The sequence below is a fragment of the Scyliorhinus canicula genome, chromosome 13 (assembly GCF_902713615.1).
Source record: "Scyliorhinus canicula chromosome 13, sScyCan1.1, whole genome shotgun sequence".
Classification (NCBI taxonomy): Eukaryota; Metazoa; Chordata; class Chondrichthyes; order Carcharhiniformes; family Scyliorhinidae; genus Scyliorhinus; species Scyliorhinus canicula.
Genome location: NC_052158.1, coordinates 127,090,786 through 127,109,073, shown reverse-complemented (window position 1 = coordinate 127,109,073; position 18,288 = coordinate 127,090,786). Strand labels below are relative to the sequence as shown.

General features: G+C 47.0%; 1 protein-coding gene across 1 annotated transcript in view; it reads right to left on the bottom strand.

The window, feature by feature from the left end:
- Positions 1–245: 245 nt before the first annotated feature.
- LOC119975485 (serine-rich adhesin for platelets-like) overlaps positions 246–18,288 on the bottom strand; it is a 117,524-nt gene continuing 99,481 nt past the window's right edge. Inside the window, exons 14-18 of the mRNA XM_038815217.1 lie at positions 16,269–16,457; positions 12,860–13,114; positions 10,261–10,395; positions 6,783–6,904; positions 246–571 (exon numbers count right to left, since the gene is read on the bottom strand). Of these exons, the coding sequence (XP_038671145.1) occupies positions 6,783–6,904; positions 10,261–10,395; positions 12,860–13,114; positions 16,269–16,457 (701 nt within the window). The 3' untranslated portion in view covers positions 246–571. The remainder of the gene's footprint in view (positions 572–6,782; positions 6,905–10,260; positions 10,396–12,859; positions 13,115–16,268; positions 16,458–18,288) is intronic.

Here is an 18,288-nt window from a genome sequence, read left to right as displayed (position 1 = left end):
GTCTCTGTTCACGCCAGCACTTAGCCTCAGGAATGGGGAATCCAGCCTCATGTCTCTCTTAATAAAGCCTGGGATACGTTCTGCTTCATTAACTTCTCTCATAACCTGTCCTGCTACCTTCAATGACTTGCATACATAATTGTGCATTCAAAGTTAATATTTCTCTTCACTCAGGTTTTGTCTGCTAGTTAGGTAGTGGAATGTTGTTTCAGTGTATTGTTAAATTAATAAAACTAATATTTAAAAAGTTTGAAAAATTTGCTACATTTATTCAGTAATACCTGGAGGCAGATTTTCAACTTATTTCCAGGGCGTAAAACTGTGATTATAGATCGCCCACTCATTTTCATTGAAACCAATGAGATTACACAGCAGGAATTTAAAGTCGTATTCATTCATTTTTCTTTGTTTGCTTTGATAAAATTTCCATTTATATAGTTATACAATTAGAGTACAGGACTGTAGAGGTCATGAAGAGTGAGTCCAATATAAAAGTAATATTGAATTAAATGGCACAGCAATCAAACATTCTTTTTCCACTTTGAGATCACACGCTGTTATTCAGACTTTGCTGAAAAGAAATTAGATATAACACCATTAGTACAATGTTGACCTTACTAGTGGAAATGTAAATTTATCTGAATTTTCCATTCATATTGATCAACCAGCAATTATAGGTTGTATAATTGTCGGTAATTGTATAAAGAATACAGGTAGTAGAAGTCATAGGAAAAGAGTCCCATCTATTATAATAATTTGCTGATTTTGTCTGTCCATACTTAGTCTGATTGGTTGATGGTTTCATTTGTCTGGTGATGCGCCGCCTACACATGCAGGATGGCAATTGTTGAATTAGATATTCAATGTGAGAGTTTGCGTAGATCACCAAATATGGAAAGGAGTCCTTCGAAAAGTCAGGATTGGCAGTGAGAAAGTTAGGCATTCGGCTGGAAGACTGATCTGTGGAACTGCATTCTGAGGCAACCCAACACACTAGAAGATGTGGGAGCTACAGATTCAAGAGGTCAGGGGACCCCATCGCCTCCAGTTCAAGGGGAACGTGGAACAAAATTGGTGTATCTTTAAGCAATTCCAACTCTACCCTTTAGCCATAGGCCTGCAGGTACAGCCTAAAGACAGGTTTCTCGCATTGCTGTGAAAGGTGGTAGGTTCAAAGGCAGCAGAGTTATATAATACCTCAGCCTCTGGTGCTGAAGAGCAGAACAGAAGCTACGATTATGCGTCACCACACTACAAACAATATTGTTCCGTGAAAGATGGCGAAGCATGTGAGTATGCGGACCCAGAAAGAGGGTCTTCAATCAGACCGTCAGAGTGAAATATGTCTTGCGGACGACACAGCGCACCTCATTCAATCAATCTTGGTGGCAACTCAGAGGGAGATGCCAGTGCCATTAATGCTGTAACGCAGATGCATGTGAGTCCATGAATTTGGTTCAGCGAATATGTACCCCCGAGGAAGGATGGCCAGCTGAATACTGCACATCCCTACAGGATAATAGAGTATACACTTATAAGGATTCGGAAGAAGTCCAGGTGGAGGACGGTAAATCAGATAAGGGGATGGAACTGCCGGTGAGCATTCCACAATTCTTTTTTTTTATAAATTCAGAGTATCCAATTCATTTTTTCCAATTAAGGGGCAATTAAGCATGGCCAATTCACCTACCCTGCACATCTTTGGGTTGTGGGGTCGAAACCCAATCAAACATGGGTAGAATGTGCAAACTCCACACAGACAGTGACCCAGAGCCGGGATCGAATCTGGGACCTCGGAGCCGTGAGGCAGCAGTGTTAACCACTGCACCACCATGCTGCCCCGAGCATTCCACAAATCTGGTTGGCAGTCTTGTATAACATACATAGGTTCAATGGCATGATATGAGATCATATTGAACATGTATTAAAGCATCTGCGAGATGTGATGTTAAATGGACGGAGCATGGGAAGCTGTAGAGCTTCATTCTGGAGTTTAGGTTCGGGCCTAATGAATAGGTGATCACGAAAGGGCGAAGCGCAAGAGAAGCAAGACGCCGGTAAGTAAATCAGTCTCCGAGGTGGACAGCAACTCGAAAGAACGAGAATTCTACAAAGGAAATGGACATTTGTCAGGCACAGCATGGACACTTCAGTAAAAATCGTTCACTTTACCAGCTACATATATTGAATGTATAAAGTTTAATGTCACATGTAAAAAAATTATCTTAATGTTTTGTGAAGAATGGGGGAAGTGTGATATACCTATGGGCTATATCATAATTGTAAGGTGTGCAACTTCCAACCAACAGGTGTAGGTACAGACACACCATGCTTTCTCTCGACCAAGGTCATGTGACTGTGACTCTGATATAAGGGGAGACACAACCAGCCATCTTGAGAAGAAGATTGAGAGGGTAATAAGGCGTACATGTGCATGGTCGTAAAAAAACGGCGAGCAGCGATTCGTGTCGGGGGGCGGGCGTGGGGGGGGGGGTGAGAATAGCGGGAGGGCGTCGGACCAGCGTCGCCGTAAAAATTTGCGCTGCCCGCTATTCTCCGCCCCGTCGTGAGTGTGGAGAATCGCGCCCAATATGCTTGGTTATGCCCGAATTAAACACAAGGCATCATTGACTTACAATAAGTCAATATTGACCGGAGAATAGCGGGCAGCGCAAATATTTACGGCGACGCTGGTCCGACGCCCTCCCGCTATTCTCGCCCCCCCCCCCCCACGCCCGCCCCCCGACACGAATCGCTGCTCGCCGTTTTTTTACGACCATGCACATGTACGCCTTATTACCCTCTCAATCTTCTTCTCAAGATGGCTGGGTGTGTCTCCCCTTATATCAGAGTCACAGTCACATGACCTTGGTCGAGAGAAAGCATGGTGTGTCTGTACCTACACCTGTTGGTTGGAAGTTGCACACCTTACAATGGTCAATGCTAGGTGCAAGTTCCAGGGGAGTAGTTAGCAGACTCCATGATAATGTGCTCTGTATCAGATTGCTATCTTACCACATGAGACTCAATAAAAGATTCTGGTTTGGACAAGTCGCTGTGTTTGGTGAATTCCTTTGTGAAGTACAAAGGGCCAAGCGCAACAAAGTTGAAATCCTATTCCTGTTTGTAAGTCAATGATGCCTTGTGTTTAATTCGGGCATAACCAACCATATTGGGCGCGATTCTCCGCACTCACGACGGGGCGGAGAATAGCGGGCAGCGCAAATGTTTACGGCGACGCTGGTCCGACGCCCTCCCGCTATTCTCGCCCCCCCCACGCCCGCCCCCCGACACGAATCGCTGCTCGCCGTTTTTTTATGGCGATTCTCCCCTGGCCGATGGGCCGATTTCCAAGGCCTTTACGGCCGTTCTCACGAATTTGAATACACCTGCTATACAAGTTCGTGAAAATGGCGCCAAAGTGCCGTTCTGCACAACCATGCCACCGATTGGCACCGATCGCGGGCAGCGGGTACTTACCCCGCGCACTCTTTCTCCCTCCGCGCCCCGCAGGGCTGAGGGGCATTACGGACCACGCATGCGCGGATCTGACGCAAATGCGCGATGACGTCACCCGTGCATGCGCAGGTTGGAGCCGTCCAACCCGCGCATGTGCGGCTGACGTCATCGTGCGCGTCAGCCGCTGTGAATCTTGGCGGCTGGGTTTAGCGAATGTTCGCTAAGCCCGCGCTGCCGTTCTTCCAGGGGCCGCGATGCTAGCCCCGACTGGGGGGGGTGAATCGGGTCCCGGGAACGGGCGTTAAGGCTGCCGTGAAACACGGCCGGTTTCACGGCAGTCTTTACGACTCTCCGCATTTGCGGAGAATCGCGCCCATTGAATTTTAATGAGATAATTTTTGAAATGTCGGCCAAGGAACTGCAGCTTCCTCGGGGTTTCAGAGGGCAGAAATGTCAGCGTCAAGAAGGAACTGCGATGGGATGGGGATATCATGCAAGGGAGGGTTGGGGGGGGAGGAGGGATTCAATGATGAAATTGGTTAAGTACACTAATTTGACCACAGGGTCAGTGAAATGTAAGATGAGGATTTAATGGCATGGTATGGGTAATGCCAATGATTAACTGGAATGGGTGTGAATGGCATGGAGAGAAGGAATGGCATGGGAAAGGTGGTATGGTAAGGATGGAGTAGGATGTGATGGGGCTGGAGGGGGAGCAGTAGTGAGAGGATGACATTGTGTGGGTGGTTTAGGAGGGGTGAAGGAAATGATGGAATTATCTAAGCATCCTAATTTCACCACAAATATTTTTCATGTCTCTGGTAGTATGAATTTTGTATTAGATTAAACTGTAAAAAGAAACAATAATCAAGATCACTCAATGTTATTCAGGTTGAGACATAGGACTGGAGTCAGTGGCCTCACACACCTAACTTGGGAGTAAGCCGGCTTCCACTCAACCAGATCACCTCAAGCATGATTTAATGTTTATTGGTCTGTTAATAAGCTTGGACTGGACCACCGCCCCAACTAGGAGGAAGCCTCGCCTCTGAGAGCTGCTGATCAATCAAATGGCCGACAGCATTTAAGTCGCAGCAGCATTCGGAAGACTGGTCACTTGTGGGATTGCATGCAGTCCCCCAAGGCGAAGTAGCCATGGAGCCAGATACTGCGGTACGTCAGAAGTTTCACTGGGATCAGGCTGGCAAGGCAAACAAGAGATTAGGGAGCCAGGATTATAAATGCAGTGCTAGTGAACCAGACAGTGAGGACAGTACCTCATGGGTTTTCCTCTGTTTAGGGTGCCTGATCATGAGGTGCCTCCCACCCCGAAGTTAGCAACATATTTGTCAGGTGCCATGTGACGTGGGCACACCCTGGCCAGGATTCTCTGAGAACCGCGCCAGGTCGGAGAATTATCAGGAGCGCGCGAGATTCCCACCACGCCGCTCTGACTCAGGGCCGCTGATTCTCCGGTCCCGCCTGCACAGTCACGGGCCGCTGAAATAGGCCCCCGCGGCGATTCTCCGCCGGCGATGGGCTAACCTCCCGCCGAGTCCCACTGGCGTGACTCAAACCTCGTACCACCCGGTGGAAGCTCGGACCTGCAGCCACTGTGGACTGGTGGGGGGCGGGGGAATCTGACTCTGGGGGGTGGGGCCTCCATGGGGTCCAGGATCGTAATCGGGGGCTTCCGATTGGCGGGCGGCAGTGATCTTGAGGGGGCCTACCCCCTTCTGCCCGGGCCCACGATTCGGTCCCCAACATGTTGCTTCGCATCAGCGCGGACACGGCAACCACGCGCATGTGCAGGCGCAGAGACAGCCGTGGTGCGCATGCGCAGACCCGCACTGGTCGTGGTGCGCACGCTGGTCATGGCGCGCATGCGAGGAACCACGCTGGCAGTGCAGGGCCGCCTTTCTGGGCTGGAGCAGCGTGCAACATTTCACCGCCATGCTAGCCCCCTAAAAAATTTAGAATTGCTGGGCCAGAATGCCCGTTGACGCCAGCGTATACTACTCCGGAGTTTCCGCCGACGTCAACACTTGGCCGGGATTTCGGAGAATACCGGCCCCTATGTCTGGTAAAATATCAGCGGATGGGGAAACAATTCTTAAATAGCCATTTATTGGCCACTTAAAGGCATCCGTTGGCCTGAAGAGTTGCAAGCTGCCTGACGCATCCCTTGCTGTTGATCAAATACCATCCATGGCAGTTTATTGATGGACACCCGCTGCCACCAGCCCACCTGAGTGCCTACTCCCGGAGCAAAAAATTCCACCCACAGGACATTTTCTACCTCCTAATAATGTCTCTCCCTGTAATCTCTCTGTTCAGAAAAAAAGCAGTGACTTCTCCAGGAGTGGAGGCAGCTCGATATACCCTGGTGGTGGGATCTTCCACTCCTGCTGAAGGCAATGGCATTTTGCACGGCTCACAGGCTGTGCCACAGGGGAAACTGCTGTCCAAATGTGACCTGCCTCCGCTACCGGAAAACCTGCCATGAGGTTGAACGGGAAAATTCCGACCAATGTCGTAATATTTGTCCAAGAAACACTGAGTCTAGTTTACAAATAGTGGTGTTTTTACTTGAGAACATGTGTAACAATTCATAAGATTAATAATGGAAATATAATTTTCAATTTGGAATTTTGTTATTCTATAGTTTTTATAAATATATGTCAAATAACATTATCTTAATAGCCTTCTTCAGAAAGGCAGGATCTGGAAATGAAAAAATATCCCACAAATTATTATTGGTGAAAGGCTTTCCTGCATTTGGAAGGTACAAGTTTCTAGTACAGTTTTGGGCTAATAACGATTAATTTAGGTACAATAGGTTTTATATATGTACTTACAAATTAGAAGCATGCTCTGCCATTCAATAAGATCATGGTTGATCTGATTGTAGCCTTAGATCCACATTTCCACATGCCCCCGATAATCTTTCACTCCCCTTCTTATCAAGAATCTATCTAACTCTGCCCTAAGAATATTCAAAGAATATTAAAGAAATTCTTCTATGCTGCTTCTGTATCCCAATAATAATTACTTAAATATTTGTGAAGCAAAAAAGGACATTTTCTACATCCTAATAATTTCCTTTTTTGAACTCAAAACTATGTCGTTATAATGAAAATATTCTCCTCATATATTGTGGTTGATCCCAATTGTTCTCAGGAATTCAAAGTTGAAATAGAAAACCATTCACATAATAACATGAAATAAAATATATTTTTCAAAGTCACTCAGTCATTTAGATGCGAAAGAGTCAGTTAGTAGCACAGAATGTATACATTTCATGGTTATTTTCCACAACGTACCTATTGGGGGTAGTTCATAGTCAGAATGCGAAGTCTTTGAAGAACTTTCTCTCTTATTTGTTGATCAGCAAAATTCAGATCCTCACTTGTGACAGTAAATCTTAGAACAACTTTGCGTGGTGCTGCGCATAATGTGAAAAAGTAATTAGTGATTGAAGCAAGCTGTTGCCAGGATGTTCCTTAAATGTTTCAGTTCTTTGACTATGATATAGATAGGGGGTCAGTTAGCACAGTTGGCTGGATAGCTAGTTCATGAAACGGAGCGACAGCAATTGCATGGGTAAAGTTTTGGCACCGGCTGAGGTTATCAACCTTACCTCTCACCTGAGGTGTGGTGACCCTCAGGTTAAATCACCACCAACCAGCTCGCTCTCAAAAGGACAGAGAATACAGAATGCCATACTAGAGTTGTAGCATTTGGCAGAGGTATACATGCCTGAGAAAAGAGTTGGCACAAGTCGCCTGGGCACAAATAATTGAGGGTAGGACGGTTGAGGAATAATGCTCAGGAAGATATTAAATACCTCTCAATTAATTAGGGCAGCATGGTAGCACAAGTGGCTTCACAGCGCCAGGGTCCCAGGTTCGATTCCCAGCTTGGATCACTGTCTGTGTGGAGTCTGCACGTTCTCCCCGTGTATGCGTGGGTTTCCTCCGGGTGCTCCGGTTTCCTCCCACAGTCCAAAGACGTGCAGGTTAGGTGGATTGGCCATGATAAATTGCCCTTAGTGACCAAAAAAAAGGTTGGAAGGGTTTATTGGGTTGCAGGGATAGGGTGGAAGTGAGGACTTAAGTGGATCGGTGCAGACTCGATGGGCCGAATGGCCTCCTTCTGCACTGTATTTTCAATGTTCTTAAAGTATACTCCTGAGAGGAAGAGTAAAAGGGAGAAAAACGTTCCGTGGCTAAAGAAGGAAGTCAAAGAGGACATAAAGGCAAACACTGGTGCATACCATTGTGCAAAAGCTCGTAGTAAGGTGGAGGATTGGGAGAACTTCAAGGTTCTGCAAAAGGCTACTAAAAATAAAGTTAAAAGAGCTAAGGTGAACTATGAAAGGAAACTAGCAGAAAACATAAACAACGATACCAAAAGTGTCTATAAGTATAAAGGAGGAAGGGAATAGCTAAAGTAAATGTTGGCCCTTTAGAGGACGATACTGGTGAGAAATAATGAGGAACACAGATTTGGCAGGGGCACTGAACCAATATTTTGATTCTGTCTTCATGGTAGAAGATATTAAAATTTTCCAAAAACTGCAGTTAATGCAGAGGAACTTGATGCAATAACCATGACTATGGAGAAGGTATTGAAGAAACTAATAGAATTTAAGGTAGATAAGTCTCGGGGACCTGATGGCCTGTACCCTAAGGTATTAAAGGAGGTGGCAGCAGAAATAATAGATGTATCAGTTATGATGTTTAAAAATTCCCTGGATTCTCCAAAGGTCATGTGGTGTTCTTGGCACCTCCTCCTTCTCAGCCTGTTGGACAGCCGGCTCTCCAAACTAGGCGGTTGCCATCTGCCCCTCTGCTACATGCACCACTGCTGCCCGCTCCCCTGCTGCAGCTTCTTCTTCCTAAGCGAGGTACTCCCACTCGTATAGCCGCAGGGCATCCCCCATGGCTGTGGCGACTAGCAGAAAGGCCACCATTGCTGGTTGAATTCCAATATCCAAGGTCGACACGTTTGCATGGTGCATACCCCTGTGCCCAACCAGGTCCACCGTGCCACACTGTGGGGCCGATTGGCTCTAGGGGATCTGCCCCTGCAACTCCCTCCCCCCCCCCCCCCCCCACCCTCCCAATTGCCTCACCCCTGGCTCCATCACTGGCCGGCACTGTGGGGACCTCTGGCCCTGGCGGCCGTCCTTGATGCCAGGGGCATGTTGGCTGGCAGTGCCCTCGCCAGGGGCTACTGTGGGTGTTTCCCTGGGTGGGCTGCCGTTGGGCGGTGGCCGGGGGGGGGGGGGGGTTGGAGGAGTGTGGTGGTGTGGCTAGTGGGTGTGTTGGGGTGCTTTGGTGATGGGAGTGTGGGGGCACCATACAGCCGATGACACAGATCAGAACCAGGGGCCAAGCTGGTGGTCAGTGGGTGCGCAGCAAGATGGCCGCTGTAATGGCGGACTGTGCCTGCGCATCACCCCAGTCTCTTGGGGGGGGTCACCCCGGCCACAGCCTATTCCCCCTCTCCTCTTCCCCCTGCCCTGGCAGGGCCTCCCCACCCTAGCCAACACGGCCACTGGCCGGGCCAGCAACCCACGGTTGCTCCTCTCCGTGTCCTACCTCCTCTCTCTCCCTCTGCAGCCACCACGCCGGTTTCACAATTTTTGAAAGCACAAGTGAACCGCGCCGTCGGGAACTCGACCCATCAGAGGCGGAGAATCGTGGAGGCTCCGGAGAATACTGGGTTGGGCCCACTAATAATATGCAAACAGTGTCTACTCTACGTGTGGAGTGAAACATACTGATGCCGTTTCCGGCCACACTGCACCAGAAAAGCAGCTCGCCATGGTGCAGCATAGCCATTGAAAGCTGAGAGAATCCGCTCCCCGAATGTACCCGTCTCGCACACCTCACAAGATTCAACACAATCTCGCGAGACGTTGCAAGGTGAAACCCGCCAACGATGGGCGCGATCACTTTTTTGGCAAATAAGCATATTAGAACGAGGCAGTAAGCCTTATTCTAATGTGCAAATTCCCAAGGTGCCTGAGGCTTTAGGATTTAATCCCTTTGCCTCCGGACCTTGGGCGAGTGCCATTTGGTACTAGCCCCACAAATGGGGACCGGGGAACAGTACTTGTGGGGATCTCCAAGGGGATTTGAAGCCCCAGCTGCATGCCCTTTGGGCAGTGTGGTGCCACCTGGGAACCTTGGCAGCACCAGTCTGGCACCCTGGCAGTGTCACCTGGGTGTCATCCTGGCACTGCCAAGTTTCCCAGGTGGAACTGCCAGATTTTCACTGCTGAGGTGCCAAGCTGGCATTGTTTTGCACACACGCGATCGGGCTGGCGTTGCCCATGTTGGGGGGGCCAGGGGGATCCGCCCATATTGCGTTTGTGCTGGAGGGGGAGTTAAGGATTCTTTATGGGGCCTCGGAAATTGGGACACCCAATCTCCCTACAACAGGGAGTTCCGGTGAGCAAAGCTCCCCCTTGTAAAAAATGGGGTTATGTGCGGCCGCCGCATGTTCCTCGTTCAGGCCCCTTATTCAAAGTTGGTGGCGGTGAATAGCCATGTGTTTCTTGCCATTCTGTTCCGTTTTGGAAAGATCGTGCCCAATATCTTCAGAATCCACCATCTATACAGCACTCACTTCTCATGAAATATAAATTGTTATTCGATTTACATTTCGTATTCTTGTGAGTGCAAGACAAGAAGTTTCAACAACATGTCTTTTTTCAGCAATACTCAAGTTCTGTCCGACCAAATGTCATGCACAAGATAATTATTGCCACATCTGCAACTTTCCTCTTACCGCTGCAACTTTTTCTGTCCGAATCCAAATCAAGTCCAGTTCGGCAACTGCATTCATACCCTCGAACGTCTTCAAACGTATTGCGTTCGATGCAAATCTGCTCACACTGATCTCCGTTGCCGCATTCATCTGTATCTGGAAGTTCAATGATGGAAGCAGTTCAACCATATGGAAATGTAATTAGTGCAAATGTAAGTCTCATTGTTTTACGGTTCAGTAATAAAGAGGAAATAATGTCCGTGTGCTAACAGACAACGGTTCTCGGCCCTGCGATCTTCCCTTCCAGTGAGTGAAAATCCAGAGTTTGAAATGTAATTTTTCGCAGCTGCTTGGCTGCAGAAATATCTCATACCCCGACTGGACGGTGGCAATTCTTCGGGGACCGTTGGCAGGCGCGGCGCGAGCTGCGCACACCTGTGGTGTCTCCTGGTGGCTCGTGCCCAGGTACACGCGCTGTGGCCTTTCGATTTGTCGCTCGAGCCCAGCAGGGTGACCTGGAGGGAAGCGCCTGAAGTGGCCTCGCGATGCGTTGAGGAATCGTCCGACCACATCGTACGTGGAACCGGGCGGTAAATCCCCCCCCCAAAAGTTTTTTTAAATAATTGAATAGAAAACTGCTATTTCGAAAGGGTGGCTGGGTTTAAGGGTAATGTAATGTCACCGTTAATCCATGTGCTAACAGACAACGGTTCCAAGCCAAGCAGCTGCAGACAATCATGCCAAATGTTGCCATCCAATAATTCCCCACATGTGATCGTTTAATTTATTTTTTGACAGGGCTTGAGGAAGCAAAGATTCATCTGGTCCTTTTTGGGTATTAACACGGTTTTACTGGTCTGTTTGCAAGCCTGGTTAAATAATATATTTGCAATATATCTGGAATTGAATTTACAATATGTGAAGCCAGTTCTAAGGCCTGGGTTAATGCCAAGTATTGATCAAAGCGTTTCTGGTAAGTGTTGCCAGAAGAACGTAAACATTGTCACACAGATCTATAGCTAACTAGTGATATGGGTAGGATTCTCGGTGAGAAACACAGTGGGGGGGGGGGGGGGGGGGCAAGTTTTGCATCGGCTGGTAGAGGGGGAGCGAGGTCTAAACTCACCATTTTTAAAGGGGTCCACCATCTCAGAGTAAAGTGATAGAGCCCCCTCTTCACCCAGGACATCGTGACCCCTCCCCATATTGTTGCAATTGCATAGGGTGTTGTTGAGACCACATCTGGAGTATTGTATCCAGTTTTGGTCTCCTTATTTGAGGAAGAATGTGGTGGCATTGGAAGCAATTCAGAGGAGGTTCACCAGATTGATTCCAGGGATAAGGCAGTTGACGTATGAGGAAAGATTAAACAGTTTGGGTTTATACTTGCTGAAGTTTAAAAGGATGAGGGAATCTCTGATCAAGGTATATAAAATACTAAAAGGGATTGATGAAGTAAATGTAAACCAAATGTTCCCCCTTGCGGGGCAAACTAAAACAAGAGGTCACAGATATAGGTTGAGAGGTAGTAGTTTTAAAACTGGGACGAGGAGGCACAAATTCTCAGATAGGGTGATAAATTTGTGGAACTTGCTGCCCCATAAAGCGGTGGAGTCCAAATCATTAAATGGTTTCAAGAGGAAGATAGATACATTTCTGATTAAAAATTCAGGTTAAAGGGATATGGGGAACATAGGGAGGTGGCTTTGTGACCAGTCATGATCGATTTGAATGGCGGAGTAGGTTTAAAGGGCTGAATTGCCGACTCTACTCATAATTCTTATGTTCCTGTGAATCTATGCACCACAGAGGGGAAAACATCCCCCTCACCACTAAATGATCGGGTTATCCCCACCTACTGTTTTTTTTGGACACTAAGGGCAATTTAGCATGGCTAATCCACCTAACCTGCACATCTTTGGGCTGTGGAAGGAAACTGGGGCGCCGGAGGAAATCCACGCAGATATGGGGAGAATGTGCAGACTCCGCACAGATAGTGACCCAAGCTGGGAATCAAACCTGGGATCCTGGAGCTTTGAAGCAAAAGTGCTAACCACTGTGCTACCATGCCGCTCCAAGAAGGTTCTCATTGAGAAACCCTTGGACTTGGGAGGGGTGGGGGGGGGGGGGGGGGGCGAGGGGAGCTGTTCTGCTGACAGAAGGGCTTTGGCGGGGGCTGCGGGGACTGGTTGGGGGTGGTCCAGGGTGACGAGGGGAGTTAGAGGGGGTCACTATCTGGCAGGACGGGCCTCGTGCAGCTGGCGCCATGTTGTATGGCACAGCCACCTCAGTCCGCCGCTGTGTGCATGCGAGGCTACGGACCCGGCCATTCTGCGTCCCTATCTGCTGGTAAAGCTGGGGGCTTTACGTGGTGTGGCTGACAGCACCCACTGGGTGGAGCATCAGTGTGGGGGTGGCGCCGACATTTTGGTCGTAAGATATTACTTACTCCGGATATAGCCACAAAATCGGAGAATCCAGCCCAAGAACTCCGGGAAACCCTTCTTTCTGGATTTCCCAGCAGCTACCTCTCTCTGCTGTTCCCTTCCCACCTCCTCAGGGCTCTTAAGTCTGGAAGCATTGTAAATTTGACAATTTAGATTTTATTTTATAACTTTACCTGTGGTAACATTCAAAGTGCGTGTTAGCATTCTGTTGACGTTATCGATAAAGATAATGTTCAGTGTATAAATTTGACCTGGGCTTAAATCAACAAATGTACAGGTGGTTCTGCTGAAGTTGAAAGTACAAAAATATGATCCATCTTCAGGAGATCTCTCAATAATATAACATCCACATGATTCGAAGGTCTGATCGATCCATCTTAAGGTAAAGCTCCGGTTTCTGACATTTTCTGTTGTAATGTTTCCAAGATCTGAAACAAAATATACCAAGAGTGGGGGTGTCAATTACAAGGGGTCACGATTTCAAGGTGAGAGGGGAAAAGTTTAAGGGAGATGTGTGTGGAAAGTTTTTTACGCAGAGGGTGATGGGTGCCTGGAATGCTTTGCCAGCAGAGGTGGTAGAGGCGGGTACGATAGCATCATTTAAGATGCATCTGGACAGACATATGAACGGGTGGGGAACAGAGAGAAGTAGACTTTGAAAAATAGGCAACAGGTTTAGATAAAGGATCTGGTTTGGCGCAGACTGGGAGGGCCGAAGGGCCTGTTCCTGTGCTGTAATTTTCTTTGTTGTTCTTTTTATAGAGAATAATTTAAGTTAATAATGAAGTAAAGTACAGAAGGATGTTAGTAAAAAGGGGACAAAAGGACAAATTAAATGAGATATCTCCTCGCTGGTATTTTAGGGTGCACTTTGAAACAGTAATAGAAGCTGAGGACTGGAGAAGAGGGAGCATTACAATTATAAAAAGAGGAACCATAAAAAAACTACAAAAATAGTGATCATTAAGCCTGGCATCTGCAGCAGTTAGAATATTAGTAGGCAGCCTAAAAGAATAATGAGCACCTAGAGAAATGAAAAAGTATCAGCATAGCTTTTATACCGACCAAATCTATAGGACTTCTTAAGTGAGTTAATGTACATAGTGGAAAAGAAGCACTCAGTAGATGAAGTTGGGGCTGAGTGTCCTGCTACGGAGTGGTAACTACAGCAGAACAGAAATATAAACCTTGGCCGTGCTGGGGTTTCTGGCCGGGTTATTTACGTAAAACAAGGATCAGCATCAATACATCTTGGATGCCAGTTGCATGCTGGCAAAGCTGGTAGTCTGGCTTGAAACATATGGTGGAATTGAATTCAGTTTAATTTCTCATGCATCCAATATTACTTTGTCAGTCAACTATTTTTCAAAGTGTTCTAGGCCACACCCTTAACCTGCAATGTTCCTTTGGATAAAAACGGATGATGAAAATCTGAAATAAAAACATAAAATGCTGGAACTACTCAGCAGGCCTGGCAGCATCAATGGAAAGATTAACAGAATCAATGCTTCAAGGAGAATATGACTCTTCTTCAGAACTGAATGAAGGTAGAAAGCTGATGGGTTATATTCTGTTGAAAGGAGGTTGGGGGGTGGGGGGGGGGGGGGGGAAGAACAAAGGGAAGGTCTGGGATAGAGAGTGGAAGAGATTAATTGACAAAGATATCATAGAATCAAAGGCAAAGGGAAAGTAATGTGCCTTTGAGCTAACACAGTAGCATAGTGGTTAGCACTGTTGCTTCTCAGCACCAGCGACCCTGGTTCGATTATCGGCTTGGCTCACTGTCTGTGCGGAGTCTGCACTTTCTCCCCGTGTCTGCGTGGGTTTCCTCCAGGAGCTCTGGTTTCCTCCCACAAGTCCCGAAAGATGTGCTATTAAGTGAATTGGACATTCTAAATTCTCCCTCAGTGTATCCGAACAGGAGCCAGCATTGTGGCGATTAGGAACCTTTCACAGTAACTTCATTGCATTGTTAATGTAAGCCTACTTGTGACACTAATCAAGATTATCATTATTAAAAACTGAAAAATGAAATGAAAAATGAAAATTCTTTATTGTCACAAGAAGGCTTCAAATGAAGTTACTGTGAAAAGCCCCTACTCGCCACATTCCAGTGCCTATTCAGGGAAACTGGTACGGAAATTGAACCCACGCTGCTGGCCTTGTTCTGCTTTACAAGCCAATTGTTCAGCCCACTGTGCTAAATCATTCCACTCAACAGGTTTCATGAGGTTAAGTGTTGACACCGGGCCAGGATTCGTCGACTCCTGCAACAGGAAAACTGGCGCCACATCTGGATAGATTCAGTGACCGTTAAGGGGCTAGTACTTCTGCTCAACGTGGAACACGAGTGATTCCACTGAAAAACGGTGTCTGATTTTGCCAGTTTTGTGATTGACACAGGAGACTGACAAGCTATAGCCGCATATACACATTTCACTCCGCACGCACATTCTTCCCAGCCAACGAGATGCCGCTGGTTGTACTGGAGCATACTCATCCTATTAATGGATCAGCGGGGGCCAGAGGGCATGTAGTGGGTGGCCTTACGGGACACCCATATGACCCATGGCATTAAGTTCACAGTGGGCAATCAACAGTGTACGCAGCTGCATGGCTACCTTGCCGGTTGCGGCAATGGTGTTCTGTGCCCGTCAACCCTGACCCCACAGCTTACCTCCTGGCCAGCCCAACTACTCTCCCGGGGCCTGGAGGAAGTTCCCTGGCCAGTGGAATAATAGTCAGCACACTATGGCAATGTTGGACACTTTCCTTACCCCCCTCTCTCTCTCTCAGCAGCTACGGCGCCTGTTTCAAGATTTCTAAAAGCACAAGTGAAACTCGCCGTCGTGAATTCGCGCCAATGGAGAATCGTGGAGGCCCCTGAGAATACTGGGCAGGCCCGCTAATGATATTCCAAAACGGTTACTGTATGTGCGGAATGGAATGCTTTGTCGCCACTGTCGAGGCATTGGACAATTATGATTTAGCGTGAAACTTGCACCTGCCACAATTTTGGCGTCATAACCGATTCTCCGTCCAATCATTTTCCCGATTCCAGCATCAACCGGCAGAGAATCCCGCCCAATGGGTTCAAAGTTTATCTTGGGTCATGCAACATGAGTAAGGCAAAAGCTGCCCATTATACTCACCGATATTCACTTCTAGTGACTTTGGTAGAACTGACTAACTGATGCGATGCTGCCTTTTTCGTACTATCACCTTAGCCAAATTTCTACCCCAAGATTGTTCGGTGAATGGTCAGAAGAAAATGTATAGATTCCAGAGATTAAGAGCAGAATTACAAAGAGCTCTGGTTTGGTCACAGGTGGGGTGCTAGAAACATACCAGGGTTGCATAGTCTTTTCCATTCCTGGTATTTTACCGGAATTGGGAAGAGCCAGGACTTGTTTGTTGGTTTTCAGAAAGTAAGATTTGAAATCTCAGCTTCTCCCATGGGATAAAAGGTACTTTGCAGATTTGGTTGTTACTATTCTTACATTCTTCTCTCATAAAATCACAAAGAAGCAAATAATTAAAATGCTCAGGAATCATATATATGAGAAATAAATGCTACAATACCTTGTTTAGTAAATTCAGGACAGGATGCTTTGGTAATCCTTGTTGTTGCGCTAGTAGGTAGAGAATGTGTGGCAATGACAGTAGTGGAACCAATGGTAGATGTTTCAGTGGTTGAAGATGGAGTACTGAATTGTTGAGAAAATGCTGTAGATCTTGTTGCTGTTCTAGAGGTCGTCATGTTCTGCAGAACTTTAGAAAAGCTTAACATTAAATAGAGTCATCATAAAAATAAACCGGGAATAAGAGAGTGTGGTGAATTTGTAACTGCGCTTATATTTCTGTCCTGTATTAGGTGAAATTCTATTCCATGTTCATTTCTAAGTGTTTCAATTTGAGATTAGATGCACGGGAGCACTGTTACTCCACAGCAACACGGTCCCAGGTTCGATTCCAGGCTTGGGTCACTGTCTGTGCAGAGTCTGCACATTCTCCCCGTGTCTGCGTGGGTTTTCTCCGGGTGCTCCGGTTTCCTCCCACAAGGCCCAAAAGATGTGCTGTTAAGTGAATTGGACATTCTGAATTCTCCTCACTGCACCTGAACTGATGCTGGAGTATGATGACTAGGGATTTTCACAGTAACTTCATTGCGGTGTTAATGTAAGCGTACTTGTGACAGTAATAAAGATTATTATTATTGCAATAACTAAAATTGCAATTAGTTTCGGCAGAATTGGGTGGGAAAGCATGGAGTTCTTCATCCACAATGCAAGTGATAAGAGCATTATCAACATGTATCCGCTTTATGATGAGTAATCATTAAATTGAAATAAATTATAACTGTTGATGCTGGCGATGTTGTTGCTGTGGAAGAATTCACAGTTGTAGTTGCTTCTGTTGAAGTGCTTCTTTCTGAGGGTCGAGATCCAAAATTAGCAAGAATAAGAATATAGTCAGATTAGCCTTTTTTATTGATTTTACTTAGGCATCAAATTTGGACCCGCAAAGTAACTACCCCGGTAACAAGAAACCGTGTCATTTATATGGTTGCTGATCTTGAAGCTTGTGACAAGTTAGTAAACTGAGATTAAAATTTCAATTAATTTCAGTCATAGAATCAAATAGTCATTTTGACATAAAAGGAGGCCATTCAGCCCATCAAGTCTGTGGTGCCTCTCTGTACAGCAATATATTCAGTTCCATTCCTCTGTTCTATCCCTGTAGCCGTGCAAGATTTTTTCCCTCAAGTGTCCATCCAATTTCCTTTTGAAATAATTCATCTAGCCTGTTTTCACTACCCTCATGGGCAGAGAATTCCAGGTCATCATCACTTTCCATGTCATAAAGCTGTTCCTACCATCCCCCCCACCCCTCGCATCTCTTATCCAAAATCTTAAACCCGTGCCAACTAGTCCTTGTGCCATGAGCTAATGGGAATAGTTTTTCTTTTCTGGGGTGGGGGTTATGGAGAGAGGGAGGTGTGGGGGACTGACAGCTAGGGCAAGGGAATGGTTCTGAGAAGGCACCCTCTCCACCCCCCACCCCATGTCCTCTCCTACAACCAGGCAATGAGTGCCCTTGATCATGGTTCCCCCTCCCTCACCTTCCCCTTCCAGAGGCGACATAGCTGGCTGCAGTTTTACTTGTTGTGCATGATGCATAGTCACAAGCTTGCCTGCAATTGGATTTGCACCAGCTATGGAAGGATGAGGCCCTTCAGTAGACCTTAATTGGTCACAAGGGCTCAATTGGTGGCGTGGTGGGAAGGTCACCCGTGGGCTTTCCTGCCCAGAAGTTAATTCTGGCAGAGACAGGGGGCAGGATTCTCCACTTGCCGACGCCAAAATCGTGAAATGTAATTGGGAGAATAGCTTCCGACACCAAAATTGGGATAGGCACCAGTTTCACACCAAATCGGGATACTCCAGCACCCCGAAAATGGCGTAAATGCGTCGCCCGCCGCACGGGGTCAAAGTAGGCATATCATTAACGGGCCTGACACCCTATTCTCCGGGGCCCCTGAGATTCGCCGCCTCAGATGGGCCGGGTTCCCGATGGCATGGTTCACTTGTGGTCTCAAAAA